Source organism: Glycine max, chromosome 2 (assembly GCF_000004515.6).
Source record: "Glycine max cultivar Williams 82 chromosome 2, Glycine_max_v4.0, whole genome shotgun sequence".
Lineage (NCBI taxonomy): Eukaryota > Viridiplantae > Streptophyta > Magnoliopsida > Fabales > Fabaceae > Glycine > Glycine max.
This window is the reverse complement of record NC_016089.4, coordinates 35,894,927-35,909,137: the sequence shown is the minus strand read 5'-3', so window position 1 is coordinate 35,909,137 and position 14,211 is coordinate 35,894,927. Positions and strand designations below refer to the sequence as shown.

The 14,211-nt window shown below is 33.9% G+C and overlaps 1 protein-coding gene across 1 annotated transcript; it reads right to left on the bottom strand.

Moving 5' to 3' along the window:
- Window positions 1-2,823: 2,823 nt before the first annotated feature.
- Window positions 2,824-13,434, bottom strand: LOC100796669 (S-formylglutathione hydrolase). Its single transcript, XM_003519040.5, has 7 exons — window positions 13,148-13,434; window positions 12,928-13,045; window positions 12,206-12,253; window positions 8,296-8,492; window positions 3,595-3,693; window positions 3,446-3,511; window positions 2,824-3,186 (listed from the first exon to the last, which is right to left on the bottom strand). Exons 1-7 carry the CDS (start codon window positions 13,292-13,294, stop codon window positions 3,004-3,006), a joined length of 858 nt encoding a protein of 285 aa, XP_003519088.1. The 5' UTR covers window positions 13,295-13,434; the 3' UTR covers window positions 2,824-3,003.
- Window positions 13,435-14,211: the final 777 nt, after the last annotated feature.

The window sequence follows — 14,211 nt, the reverse complement described above, 5'->3', positions numbered from 1 at the left end:
TTCAATTTGAAAACTTTTTCAAAACAATTTTGCTACTGGTAATCGATTACAATAATCTGGTAATTGATTACCAGAGAGTAAAAACTCTTTGGTAAAGGTTTTGTCAAAAACTCATGTGTTATTCAAAGTTTTGAAAAACCTTTTAATACTTATCTTGATTGAGTCTTTTCTTCATTCTTGAATCTTGAGTCTTGAATTCTTCTTAATTCTTTTCTTGAACTCTTGAATTGTTCTTGATTCACTTGAGTTGTTCCTTTGATTGATCTTTGAGCTTTTTGTCATCATCATTGTTATCATCAAAACACCTTTGAATCACCTTTGATTCACCATGAAGCTTTGCTTCTACAACATCAAATAGTGCACTTAATGCATGTGAAATTACAAAGCTACCCCTAATACAAAAACTAGTCTAGGTGCCCTAAAATACAAGGGTTGAAAAATCCTACATTACTAGGGTACCTTCCCTACACTATGGAACACTAAATACAAGGCCCAAAAATAATGAAACCTTAATCTAATATGTACAAAGATAAGTGGGTTCATACTTAGTCCATGGGCCAAAAATCTACACTAAGGCTTATGAGAACCCTAGGGCCTTCTTTATCAACTCTAGCCCAATGTTCTTGAAGTCTTCTATCCAATGCCCTTGGGGGGTAGGATTGCATCATCCTATGGTGGTGAGTTTGTTCTTGACTCATCTTCTCCTTGAAGTGGTGTCTCCAATCACCTTTTCTTTTTCTCCATTCCGTTGTCATTGATCTTTAAGAAGCAAAGGACTTTATTGATGAAGAAGATCCAAGGCCTACAAGCTCCACATGGAGCTACATCATTTTATGTTTTTGTTATTTTTAATGAATTTTTTATAGTTTTCAACAAAATAGATTATTCTGGCCAGAGCTCCAGAGGCCCAAAATTAAGAGCAAGATATTTTTCAAGGATAAATCAACTAAAGAAGAATATAATTAGTAGAATTAATTAGAGATATTATTTGTTTGTAATTTCTTGTGATTATCTCCTTAATTAAACCTAGCTATAATTCTATAAATAGGAGCCCAAGCATTCATTGTAAAGGTGTAGAAGTCCCAAGCAATTCTTAAAATTATATAATAGACTTCCACCTACTTGACGCCTCCATTATTCCATTAGACATTCTAGGTTTTATTGTATTATTTTTATGAGTGTAATTCCTTCCACCTAGGAGAGGAAAGAATGAACCTTGTTTTGCTTTAATTTTATCAATTAAATACTTCATCTTGAATTATTTATTTGTTTTCGTACTTAATATTTTTATTTGATTGATCATCTTATATATGAATTTAGGAATTGACTTGTGCTTTGACGAACCTTGTTCAAAATCGAACATGAATCAAGTACTTAACTGGGATTATCTCTAAGGATAGAATAATCTTGGTTATGCCTCGCTAACTCTCGACTATTAATGTCAATTGCTTCTATCGGTATGTCCAAGGGATTGGGTATCAGGCAAGTAGTTTAGAATCTGCAACTATGCGAGCCCCAGGATAGAATCCATTAGTGAATTGGGAATGAGCAAGAGAGATGAGTAGCGACTTGTGAAGTTACCGCAAATCAAACAAATTCCAAGTCCAAACCAAGACATTCATTCTTCAAGATCGATATCACCATCCAAGTCTAGTATTTCTATCTCTACTTAATTATTTTATTGTCATTTAATTTTTATTGCAATTTATGTTATGTTATTTATTTTGTGAATTTCACGAAGCAAAAATACAAAAACCTAATTCTTAGTTAAATAATTAAATGAAATCTCTCCTTTATTCTTTTGGGAAATGACCTAAATGATAGTTCACTTACTATATCACGATTGAATTACACTTGACCTTTAAGAACTTGTAAATATTTGTAAATCTCTCCTTTATTATCTGCACCCTAACAAATTTTTTGCACCATTGTGAGGGAATAAATGGATTTTTATTTTTATTTAAGAACTTGTAAATATTTGTAAATATTTTATTAGGTGTAAATAAATTTTATTAGGTGCAGATAATAATTAGAATAAATATAATAGGTGTATATATCTTTTAAATTAGATTTAGATAGTTAGTTATAGATTTGATTTTACTAGATTGCAAATATATCTTATCTTCTTTTAGGTAGTTAGTAGAAATTCTAAAATTAAAATTTCAAATAATATCTACCATGTCTTTTTATATTTGATTGATATTTGACTCCAATTTGAAATTTTAATTTCATGTTTATCTTGTAAATATATTATTTAATTGATTGGTTTTTAGATTCTTTTTTTTTTCAACATATCTTTGGGAGGATGAGTATTAAATCTGAATCTTATAACTAAACATAGACGTTCAAGATTTAATGTAAGAAACTCACATCACATTTTAAGTGATCATATGATATTAAATCTTAATCTTTCATGTATGATTATAAAATCTAGATTTAATTATCGCACTCATATAAAATGTTTCATCTCATAAGATATGTCTTATCTATATATATTTTTTAGACCAATTTTCCAAATAGAAATGATTTTCAGTTTTGAAATAAAATAATAACAAGTCTCATTTTTCACTTATTTTTCAATTCTCTTTCATTGCAACACCCTCTTCAATACAATATAACGCGGTTAAAGGGAAAGAAAAAAAAAACAAAAAAAAGGAGACACTCTTATGCAAGCGAAGCACAACTGGGTTCATAGGCGATGGTTACCTGTTGTAAACTCTACTAGGAGGAGCCTACCCTTCTCATTTTACTGAGTCTATTTTGTTAATAAAACTATTTTAATAATAAAACATTACTATTAAATATACTATAATCTATAATAAATTTTTCAATAAAAATTACTACATATTTCATAGACAAAGGATTAGTTTTAAACATTGTAATACGAAGAAAGAAGTTCCATACCATACTCAAGTACAACCCATGGTACCACGAGCAAATGAACAGCTTAGTAAAGTTAGAAGAGTTGACAAAATAGTTATAGATAATCAGAGTGCACATAACTTAATTAAGTCTAAGAGCTTGAGCATGATGTCGGATGTGATCATCTATGAATGTGGCTATAAAGTAGTAAAGGTGGTCATAACCAGGTTGGAAACGTAACAGTAGGGGAACGTTGGCCTTTTTACAAGCCTCTTCAAACTTGTGAGGCAACAGTTGATCAGGCAAAAATTTGTCATCTTCTCCCTGAAAAGTGGATAAAACCAGCAAAAACTTGGTACGAGTATGTTGGTACAAGATTTTATAAATTGAAACCATGCCCTAGGAAGAATAGTACAATATCTGACAGACCATATTGGTTTTTTTATATTGCTTGGATTTCTTAAACATAAAAACCAAATACAATCTAATAAACTGTACAGGATACCAGCAGGTAAAATTTTGACACTCTTTAAATCAATCATTCACCAGTATTTAAAAAATAAACAAAAACCACAATTTTTACCTGATCAATCAAAATGGTGGAAGAAACATTGGGAAACTTTGTTACCAAACGAGTGGCATCGTAATCCTGCATTATTTCAACTTCTAATTATAATGAAATATTAAGACTTGTTAAGTAAGGCGAACATGCAGTTTCCCCAATTAATTTACCTCCCACTCAGATTTATTGTCACCAAGATAATTTGAGAATGCCTTCTGTCCCCAAGGACAATTTATAGGATTTGCTATTGGAGCAAAGGCAGAAACTGACTGGAACAAGGATGTTATGTAACGAAACACAAAAGAAAACTAAGTTAGAATTCAAATAATATGTAAATAATAAAAAATTAAAAAAATGGTACAGTCTATATGTTGTCTTAGGAAATGTTCTACAAACTTCAAAAGCTCACCGCGAAGATGAAATGATTGTTTTGCTTCTAACTTGCAACATACATAATAAGCGATGAAGATTGCAATATTTTTTTAACAATAAACTATAAATGTGTGTCTATCTTCTTCTCAATCATGGTAGTCAAACTACAGATTCTACTTCAACTCGGGAAGGAGTCACAGAATAGTAAAACGTGGAATTGAAACTCAAAGCATAAGATTCTACCAGATTTATAAAATTAATGTGATAAGAACAGATCAAAATGGAACAGATTTGAAAAGATGAAATAGAAATTTTTATAGATAATTAGAGATATTGTATTACACAGGTTTTCGAGAGCCAGTTTCTCCACAACTCAGATTCTTCCTAATTCCAGAGTGTCTTTCCCATTTTGCTTTACTTCTATTTATACTACATCTAATGGACATAACTATTCTGAATGGTTGTGACTGTTCCCAAGGGTCATGCCCCCTTGATTCGCATCTCCTAACCTTGCACCCCATGGGCAGATCATAATAGTTGGTTGTGACTGTTCCCAAGGGTCATGTCCTCTTGATTCACATCTTTCGGTTGGTTGTGATTGTTCCCAAGGGTCATGTCCCCTAGATTCACATCTTCTGACCTTGCACCCTTTGGGTGAATCGTAACTATTGAGTAGTTTACACCCTTTGGGTGGGTTGTAATTGTTGGGTAGTTTGCACCCCTTGGGTGTTTGCGGGTGTACACCTTGGGGATGGGTGGCTTATGCTTATGCTTATCAATACCCCCGCCTAAAAGACTCACCTTGTCCTCAAGGTGATAAATCGAAAAAATCTCTTGTAATTTAGCCACAGATTCCCAACTATTTTCACTGGGAGGGAGATTTTTCCACTGAATTAAAACTTTCACGTTGCCCGGTTGTAATTCACGACTATCTAAAACAGAATCTGAATAAGTTTGTAATTTCCAATCCTCAGATAACATAGGTGGTAAAGGTTGGGACTGGCTTTCTTGAGGAGAGAGACATGAAAGACCGGATGAATTTTAATGTGAGATGGAAGATCCAACTTATAAGCAATAGTACCCACCTTATTAAACACCTGGAAAGGAGCATAAAATCGAGGGGAGAGTTTTTCATTAATCCTTTTAGCCAAGGATCTTCTCCTGTAAGGTTGCATCTTCAAGAACACCTAATCACCGACTACATATTCTATGTCCCGACGACGTTTGTTGGTATTTGCTCACATGATATCTTAAGACTTCAACAAATTTTCTCTTAGAGTAGCCAATAATCCATCCCGAGCAATTATTAGTTTATTGACTTCTTCAAGGCGAGAAGGAATGGTGGATCCCTTGAGAATGTGAGGGGGATCATGTCCATACAAATCTTTGAAAGGAGACATCTTGCTTGAAGCGATATAATTGGTGTTAAACCAGAATTCTGCCCATGGAAGACAAGAGGCCCATTTCTTAGGCTTTGTTCCAGTTATGTATTGTAAATAAACTTCCAAGCATCGGTTGACAACTTCTGTTTATCCCTTAGTTTGGGGATGATATGCTGAACTAAACTTAAGTTGCGTACCTGCTGCTTTAAAAAGGGCTTTCCAGAAGTTTCTTAAAAAGAAAAGGTCACGATCTGAAACAATGGAAGACGAAAATCCATGCAATCTTACAATTTCCTGTAGAAAAACTGTGGCTACTTCGGTAGCGTTGAAGGGATGTCCTAATGGTATGAAGTGGACATATTTAGTGAGTCTATCAACCACCACCAGGATTGTATCCTTCCCCTTGGATTTGGGCTGTCCTCCAATAAAATCCATAGAAATATTTGTCCATACTTGAGTATGAATGGGTAATGGCTATAGCAATCCTCCAGGAGACAAGTTGTCACTTTTGTTTCTTTGACAGACTGAATGTCCTACCAATGATGAATGAATTTTTTTTAAAATGATTGGAATCCGAGAGGAAGATTTGGATAGCACTAATTTCTCCATGTAAAATAACTTATAATCCATCAAAGTATAGCCCATATGAGATGCGGGATCAATAATCAGGTCTTGCATGATTTTCTGTAACTTGTCATCTTGTTTGATCTCTTTTGTCCATTCTTCGAAATCGTGAATTTGTAAGATTGTCAGGGCACAATAGGAACTTCTCTTCGAAAGGCCATCGGCGGCAGAATTTTCCTTCCCTGGCTTGTACTGTATTTCAAAATCATATCCTGCCCATTTGAAAATCTATTTGTATTGTTCCTCACCAAGCATCCTGTGTTCTGTCAAAAATTTCAAACTTTTTTGGTCAGTTTTGATAATAAAATGGTTTCCCAACAAGTAGTGTCGCCATTTTTGGATCGCTTTCCCGACTGCCATCGATTCGCGATCATACACCAATTTCCTTTGGTTTCTTTCGGATATGGTAGTGCTCCAAAAGGCTAGGGGTCTTCCTTCTTGCATTAGAACTGCTCCGAATCCAGTTCCACAAGCATCAGTTTCAACCACAAAAGGCTTTGAAAAGTCAGGTACTACTAATGTAGGCAAATTGGTCATGGCTTGCTTAAGTTGTTCGAAGGCAGTTTGCGCCTCTAGCATTTTTCTTCAACAGGTTGGTCAATGGCCTTGCTATTTTTCCATAATTATGAATAAACCTCCTGAAATAGCCAGTAAGGCCTAAGAATCCCCTTAAGCCGGTGGCATTCTTAGGCGTAGGCCATAATGTCATTGCTTCCAACTTCTGAGAATCTGTGGATACACCTCCAGCGAACCTTTCCAATTGCTCAACATACTCTTCCACCGTTTCTTCTTGTTTAAGTGCAAGGAGGGCGGCAAAAGGGTTGAGAGTGGCTGAAGTTTGGAATCTTTCAAGAATGGCAACTTTGAAATCACCCCATCCAATATCAGAATTGCAAGTCTCCCACCATTGGAACCAAGATAGCCTTTCCATCTAGCGCCACCATAACTGCTTGAATTTTCTCTTCTTCCAGTATATCTCTCATTTGAAAGAAGCGTTCCAATTTATTTATCCAACTATAAGCATCAGATTCCCTATCATATATGGGGATTTCCAATTCTCCCCATCGTTCTATTTTTCCTTCGCCGGAGTGGTTTTTGGGTGTCTCTTCTTTATTGACGGAACCTTTGGGAGTGCCATCATCTGAATGCTTGAATAAATTTTCCAACATGACTTCTAGGCGCGCAAAACATGTTTCAAGTTGTTGTCGTTCTGCATCTCGGTTTTGTCGGTCCTCCATTAGCATCTCCAAAATTCTCTCCATTGTGTCTGGATTTTCAGAATTAGATCGAGTTGTCACCATTGTTGGAAACAGGTACCGAATCAGTGCTCTAATACCAAATTGATAAGAGATCAAAATGGAACAGATTTGAAAAGATGGAACAGAAATTTTTATAGATAATTAGAGATATTGTATTACACAGGTTTTCTAGAGCCTGTCTCTCCACAATTCAGATTCTTCCTAATTCCAGAGTGTCTTTCTCATTCTGGTTTACTTCTATGTATACTACATCTAATGGACACAACTATTCTGAATGGTTGTGACTGTTCCCAAGGGTCATGCCCCCTTGATTCACATCTCCTAACCTTGCACCCCTTGGACGGATCATAATGGTTGGTTGTGACTATTCCCAAGGGTCATGTCCCCTTGATTCACATCTTTCGGTTGGTTGTGATTGTTCCCAAGGGTCATGTCCCCTTTCGATTCGTTTTGACTGTTCCCAAGGGTCATGTCCCCTAGATTCACATCTTCTGACCTTGCACCCTTTGGGTGAATCGTAACTATTGAGTGGTTTACACCCTTTGGGTGGGTTGTAACTGTTGGGTGGTATGCAACCCTTGGGTGTTTGCGGGTGTACACCTTGGGGATGTGTGGCTTATGCTTATGTTTATCATAATACATATGCATATCAACTCTTATATATGCATATAACATAGTACAAGGAAAACATGAATTCTGATGATCATCCTGTATTACTCATACGTTTTCCCCATTAATTGAATAGGAAAAGTTCAACATAAAAGATATGTTTTATACATACACATCACATCAAGACTACAGATATCCTAACAAATATTTGAAACCACTAACCCTTATGCAAAGGGAACTCAAAAGAAATAAAAGATAAACTCGTCACTAGTACCAAAAATCCAATAGGGAAAAAATGAACTCTAATGATCATCCTCCTTGTACCAAACATAGTCTCGCAACTATTAAACATTAATAGTTCCATGTAAAATATAAGCTTAAACTAATCAAACGTTACCAGATATCCTAACAAATATCAGAAACCACTAACCCTTATGCAATATACAGTCAGCTTATAGTGGAGAAATATATTAATGAGCAGTATCTCAGTTAGGGAAAACAACTAATAACAATCCACATGCTATTTCAACAGTAAAACCATCCATAATGCTTAGGAAATTGCCAAAGTTTCCAAAGTAATTCTTTGACTATATTAAAACCAGATTTTCAGTTGTGTAATCAACACCTTATATTTATCCTGATTTTTCAGGAAGATTGTTAGAGCACCATGCCCACCCATAGAATGACCAAATATAGAAGCTTTTGATATTTCAAGCTGTGGAAAATTATCACTCAGAAGCTTTGGCAACTCCTTGACAACATAGTCATACATGCGCCAATTCTTCCATTTCTCTTGTGTGGCATTGAGATAAAATCCTGCACCTGCTCCAGAATGTATATGCAAATAAGATATCTTCTGATAAGTAAAATGCATACTGCACATCTCAAATTCTCTTAGCTATAGCCCATAACAATTAAAATTATTCCACACAACATTCACACCTGAACAAAAATGAGCTTTTTTCTATCAAAATAAGGATAATGAAGCAGAGATATCACAATTTGGAGATATTCCAGAGCAGATAAAATAATTTTTCATCTGTTATACATCATGATGAGTACACTTTAGATTTTCTATACATCATGTTAACATGCTTTGGTAACACCAGCTCCATATTATCAGTACCTTCCATTTTCCCATTCATGTCCAACAGCACTTGATGAACTTTTAGGCTGTGTAGTGCACTAACATAACAAGTTTCATCATCCATTGGCATATTATGGTAAAGCCAAGGTTTAGGTAGAGAATTAGGTGTGGGATCTTAAAGTTTCAACATTCTTTTGTGTCTGTATGCAATAAATATGCATGTCACACAATAAATTCCCATTTGATTAGTGTCATTCAGAATTTCAATTTGGGTATCATCCTTTTATATTCCTTCGACCATTTCAATTGGGCAGGTCGTTAAGAAGTTCTGAATTCTAACAGTTTATTATCTTGTTTAGCAGACAGCCACAGAACCATTTCAATTTGTTTTCCTTTTCGAATTCTGTGGAATAAGATGGCCAGCAGACAGCCAAAGAACCATTTCAAGCCTTTGCAATCGGCAGCAATCCAAACATTCAGTTCAGTTCAGTGCAGTTCAATTTTAATATATAACTTTAGTTATTTGTTTCATGTTTGTGGGTTTCGTACCTGTAGCAAGTTTAAAGTTTAATAAGCTTTAGCTTGAGAAAGTGTAAGAATATTAAGGTTATTGGTCTTATTATGTTTGTGGGCTTGGAAACATACTAGTAGTATTATTACTGGACCTAATTATTGTTAACTAATATAAATAGGAATATTGGTTGTGATATTGTTACATCTATCAGCCATATCTTCAATGTACAACTGTTACCCAAATTTCTTTATTTTCCTTCTTCTTTACCTAACTCCTACAATTTCAAATTTCAAATATTTACCAATCTTCAATGCCAATCTGATTTCCTCACAAAATTCCTAACTAAATTATAAGTCCCATGCCTAAATTCACACTACACTTCATACCAAATCTGAATATATAGTTAGCATTCATTTACTTTAGTATTTAGATCAATGGGATTACTTCATGACCTAATGGGCAATGAAGCTTGATGTCACAATGCACATCCCTAACCTTCACAATCCGCAACGAAGTGAGATGGGATGGGAAGATCAAAGATAATTCTTGAAAAGATAAAATATGTCACTACCCACTAACCCAGCAATAATGTTCTAGAAAGTCCACATCTGATATAGAATTTAGAGGGAAAGAGAAAGAAACAGAAAGACAGAGAAAGAGAGGGGAAAGGGGAAGAACGGAATGGAGAGGATAGAGGAGAGAAATAGAGAGATCAAAGAAACTGTGCACTGCACATCTATTATTAATATTTCAGTCTGTCCAAAATACAACTGCCTACATTATATATAGGCAGCTACCCAACTGCTAAGAACTAACAGTAGCTGACTAACTAACTAACATTCTTTACTTATTTATATCTACATATCAACATCCTCCAATTTGATGCTCAACACATCACTTGAAGTTACCATCAATATCACTACAATTTGGAGAGTTTTACACTATACTATCTGATTTCCTCGCAAAATTCCTAACTAAATTATAAGTCCCGCCGCACCTAAATTCACTACACTTCATACCAAATCTGAATATATAGTTAGCATTCATTTACTTTAGTATTTAGATCGATGGGATTACTTCATGAGCTAATGGGTAAAGAACCTTGATGTCACAATGCACACCCCTAACCTCACAATCTGCAATGAAGTGAGATGGGGTGGGAAGATAAAAGACAATTATTGAAAAGATAAAGAGAGAAGTGTATGATAGTAGAAGGAGGGCAGTATAAACAAAATCTTGTTTTCATGTAAAGAGGGTTGGGTTAAGGTGATATACAGGGATGGGAGTTGACAAATGGAAAAAATGCTCCTAGCTAATTGATTTTGTGGTGTCATACCCGTACCAAACTTTTTCCAAATAAACACAAGAATGTTACAAAATGTATTCAACCACAACAACAACAATACTAATAGTAAAGCAAAGTTACAGGATGATGCAACATCTTCACAATATACATCCCATGTCATAGAAAAAGGAACTAACACACAACATTCAACATCTGCTACAACTTCTCGAAGTGAATTTACTGCAAGCCACACCTCCAACATTTCACAATTTACATTATTATGGGTACCATTGATTCAGGTGCAAACATGCAGAAGTCTGTGTTGTGCTTTAGTTAACCTATTAATATTATTATTAATTTGCCTACCCAAAAAAATGAAGAAGCCTGAGTAGTTTGAAGGTGTAAATCTTTCGAAATGCATTGTAAATTTGACATTAGGACCAAGTGGGGCATGCACATGGTAATGGACTTGTCTAAACAAGAGTGTCATTCATCTAGCCTTGGATAATTTCCCTCATGCATATATGCAACCATATACATGCATTCATGGCACAAAGAGTATAACAATGTTTTTTTTTCTCTACTCACTATGAAACTATTTTTGGTACCATCGGTCAGGATTTTGGTCAGCAATCATCATAATATTCAAAGGGTCAAAAACTCAAGAAATACATGAATCACTGAAGAGAATTTAACTCATGCAAACTACCTATAAGGCTATAACAAGTTAAAGCCAGACTTATTTCACCCAACCCACACCAATGAGGGTTTAAGGTTTAACAACAAATATCAAAATATCTTAATTTTGTAACAAGATTTAATAATAAAATATACTGATCCTTACTCAATGACTTTATGATCAAAGGTCTAAATTTACATCATAAGTTCCATATGTAATCCCAAAAACCACACGAAGAAAGCTAATAAGAAAGAAATCACTAGAAGGAGGGAAAAAAAAAAGGCATAAATTTACTATGCAAATGGGAGCCATATTCAGTAACAAAAACATATAGCCTTAGAGAACAAACAATATTTTTACCCCTCATTATTGACAAGTCTCGTAAACACTTATTAGGTTGGTTTATTTCCTGTGATCTCTCCCACTACTGTGTTGTTGTAGGAACTATATTAGCAAAGGTTTCTATTTTTTTAACACAAACATTAGTTGTTAGTTTGTTGTTAAGGGGGAAGATTCGAACTCACGACCTCTTCCCCCCCTCCCTCGCTTCTCCCTTCATCACCAAGCCAGCCTCATAACCCCTTGCAAAAGTTCCTCTTACTTATACATATAAAATTCCTTACACAAATATAGAATTGGGTAATGAAAATTGTACTTCTATATGCACAAATATTTTTTTAAGCAAATATATGCACAAATTTTCATTACTAAGTGTATAAGCAGTATATAAAATGAAAGTTTAGCCACTGAGTCACAAAAACAAGGGTAGAAGATAAAACAGAACATCCATTATGATTCTAATATACCATATCTAAATGACAATTTCAAGAAATTCAACATCCTCATAAGGCAAACAATCTGCAAGACTAAAACTAAGGCCCCATCCCCGAGCCCCACAAAGTCGCGCCCAGGGTTCAATTAAGACCCAGCCTTATTTAAGGCCCAAATATATTGGTCTCATGTGACATACCTACTCCAAGGTCCCAGCTGTCTGCTTCTCCTTCCACATTCAAGCCTCCTGCATTATCAAGTTTAAACTGAGAACATATTGAAGCTTAACAAAAGGAAAAGTAGAAAGACCATTACCAATTAATTATAGTGGTTAAAATATATATTTTTTGATTGGCTTGATTAACTATGTAGTCCGTATAATATACAGTTATTTTCATTCCAGCCCTCTTAAAATAAATTTTCTGTTTTGGTCCCTATTAATTTTTTTATTTTACTTTCATTTTTGTATTTGACATTAGGATTCTCAGCTAAGTAATGACCTGACTTGAGTACTTGACAGATATTGGAAAATATGCACGATGTTTCTTAACATGGACTAAAATAAAAAACTACCAATGAGGACCTATATCAAAAGTTTACAAGAGACTAAATGAAAAAAATAATTTCAGGAAGATCAAAACAAAAATATCTGCGAGTTTAATAGACATGCAATAAGAAATCATCTTTGAAATGAATTTTAAAGTAATTATTATAAAAGTTAACAAACTATTATGATCGGTGGTTTATGATCGACTGACAGTTTATAGTGACCAAACTGAAACAAAAAAAAATTGTAGATAAGGACAAAAATTGTATTTTAGCCTAATGTTAATCAAGTTTGGTAAGTAGAAGCAATAACAAGTTTTATTCGGAAAATAACACGGAGAAAATAAATAAATAAATGAAAGCATTCTGATTTACTCGGAGAAGTGTCGGGGGCAACCAAGGCAACACCCTCGGCGGAAGCGGCACGCTGAGCACCCGACTTGAATATGAAGTTCTCGTCGGTGCAAGTGAGGCCAGAGAGAAAGTACAGCACCTATTATTCATTCAAAGCACAATAGCCGGGTCAATCAATCGAGGAAGTGCAAAATTAGGTTAAATTGGAATGAGAAATGGGGAAATTGAGAGAGGGACTCACAGGGAATTTGTGAGAGGGAGAAGGAGATGGAGGGAAGTAGATGTGGAAGTTCATGGAGCATCCCAGGGTAAGGCTGAAATGCTTGAATCTCTTGTTGTAACCTCCGAACATCTTGCCGCTGCTGATCTCGGTGGGTTTGGTGTCCATCTCTGGTTCTGATTAGGGGACTTCCTTGGAGTAGGTTGGTTTTGGGTGAGTGAAGATCTGCGAGTGAGAGTGAGGTTTTATATCATCGTTCCCCTCACCAGATAATCAGAGGACTGCTGTTATCCTAAATGATGATTTTAGTTTTATTTTTTTCTTCAATTACTTTTTTACCTTTTAAAAAAACTATTTTCATATTTTATTTTATTTATTTTGTTCAAAGGATTTTTTTATCTCACTTTGGTCACTTATTTTGCTTAAAAAAATTCAAAATAACCCTTCAATTATTTAAATATATTTAAAATGATATTTTAGTGTTATTGAATGACAAAGTTAAATATATTTAAATAATTAAAATATTATTTTGGATCTTTTAAAAAAGATAAGATATCAAAATGAATTTTTTAAGAGATAAATTTTTATTTTGAATTTTTTAAATAAGATAAAAGACTAAAGTAAATTTTTAAAAAATAACTAATTATTTTGAACAAAATAAAAGATCAAAATATTATTCATAAGTTTAATTACTTGTTATGTTGATTTAATTAAGTTTTTTTTATATTCTTAATTCTAAATATTTTTAACAACTTCCAATTTTTTATTTTTAATATGAAGTTAACATATGGATCCATTAAGTATTTATATTTTTAATAGTTTTCATGTCAACATAACAAATAACTATCATGTGACATATGAAGATGTCATGTGATGAAGAGTAATTTGTAGTTTTATGAATTTGTCACATGGTATAATATTTTAATTGTATTTTAAAATTCAGTTTTTAAATGTTTATAAAATTTTCATTTTTTATTTTAATGCATGCAAAATTTTCATCCTTTTTGTTTTAATTGTTTATTTATTTTTTTTCAAATGCATTCCACTATTAATAAACAATTCAATATAATCTCATAATTTTTAAA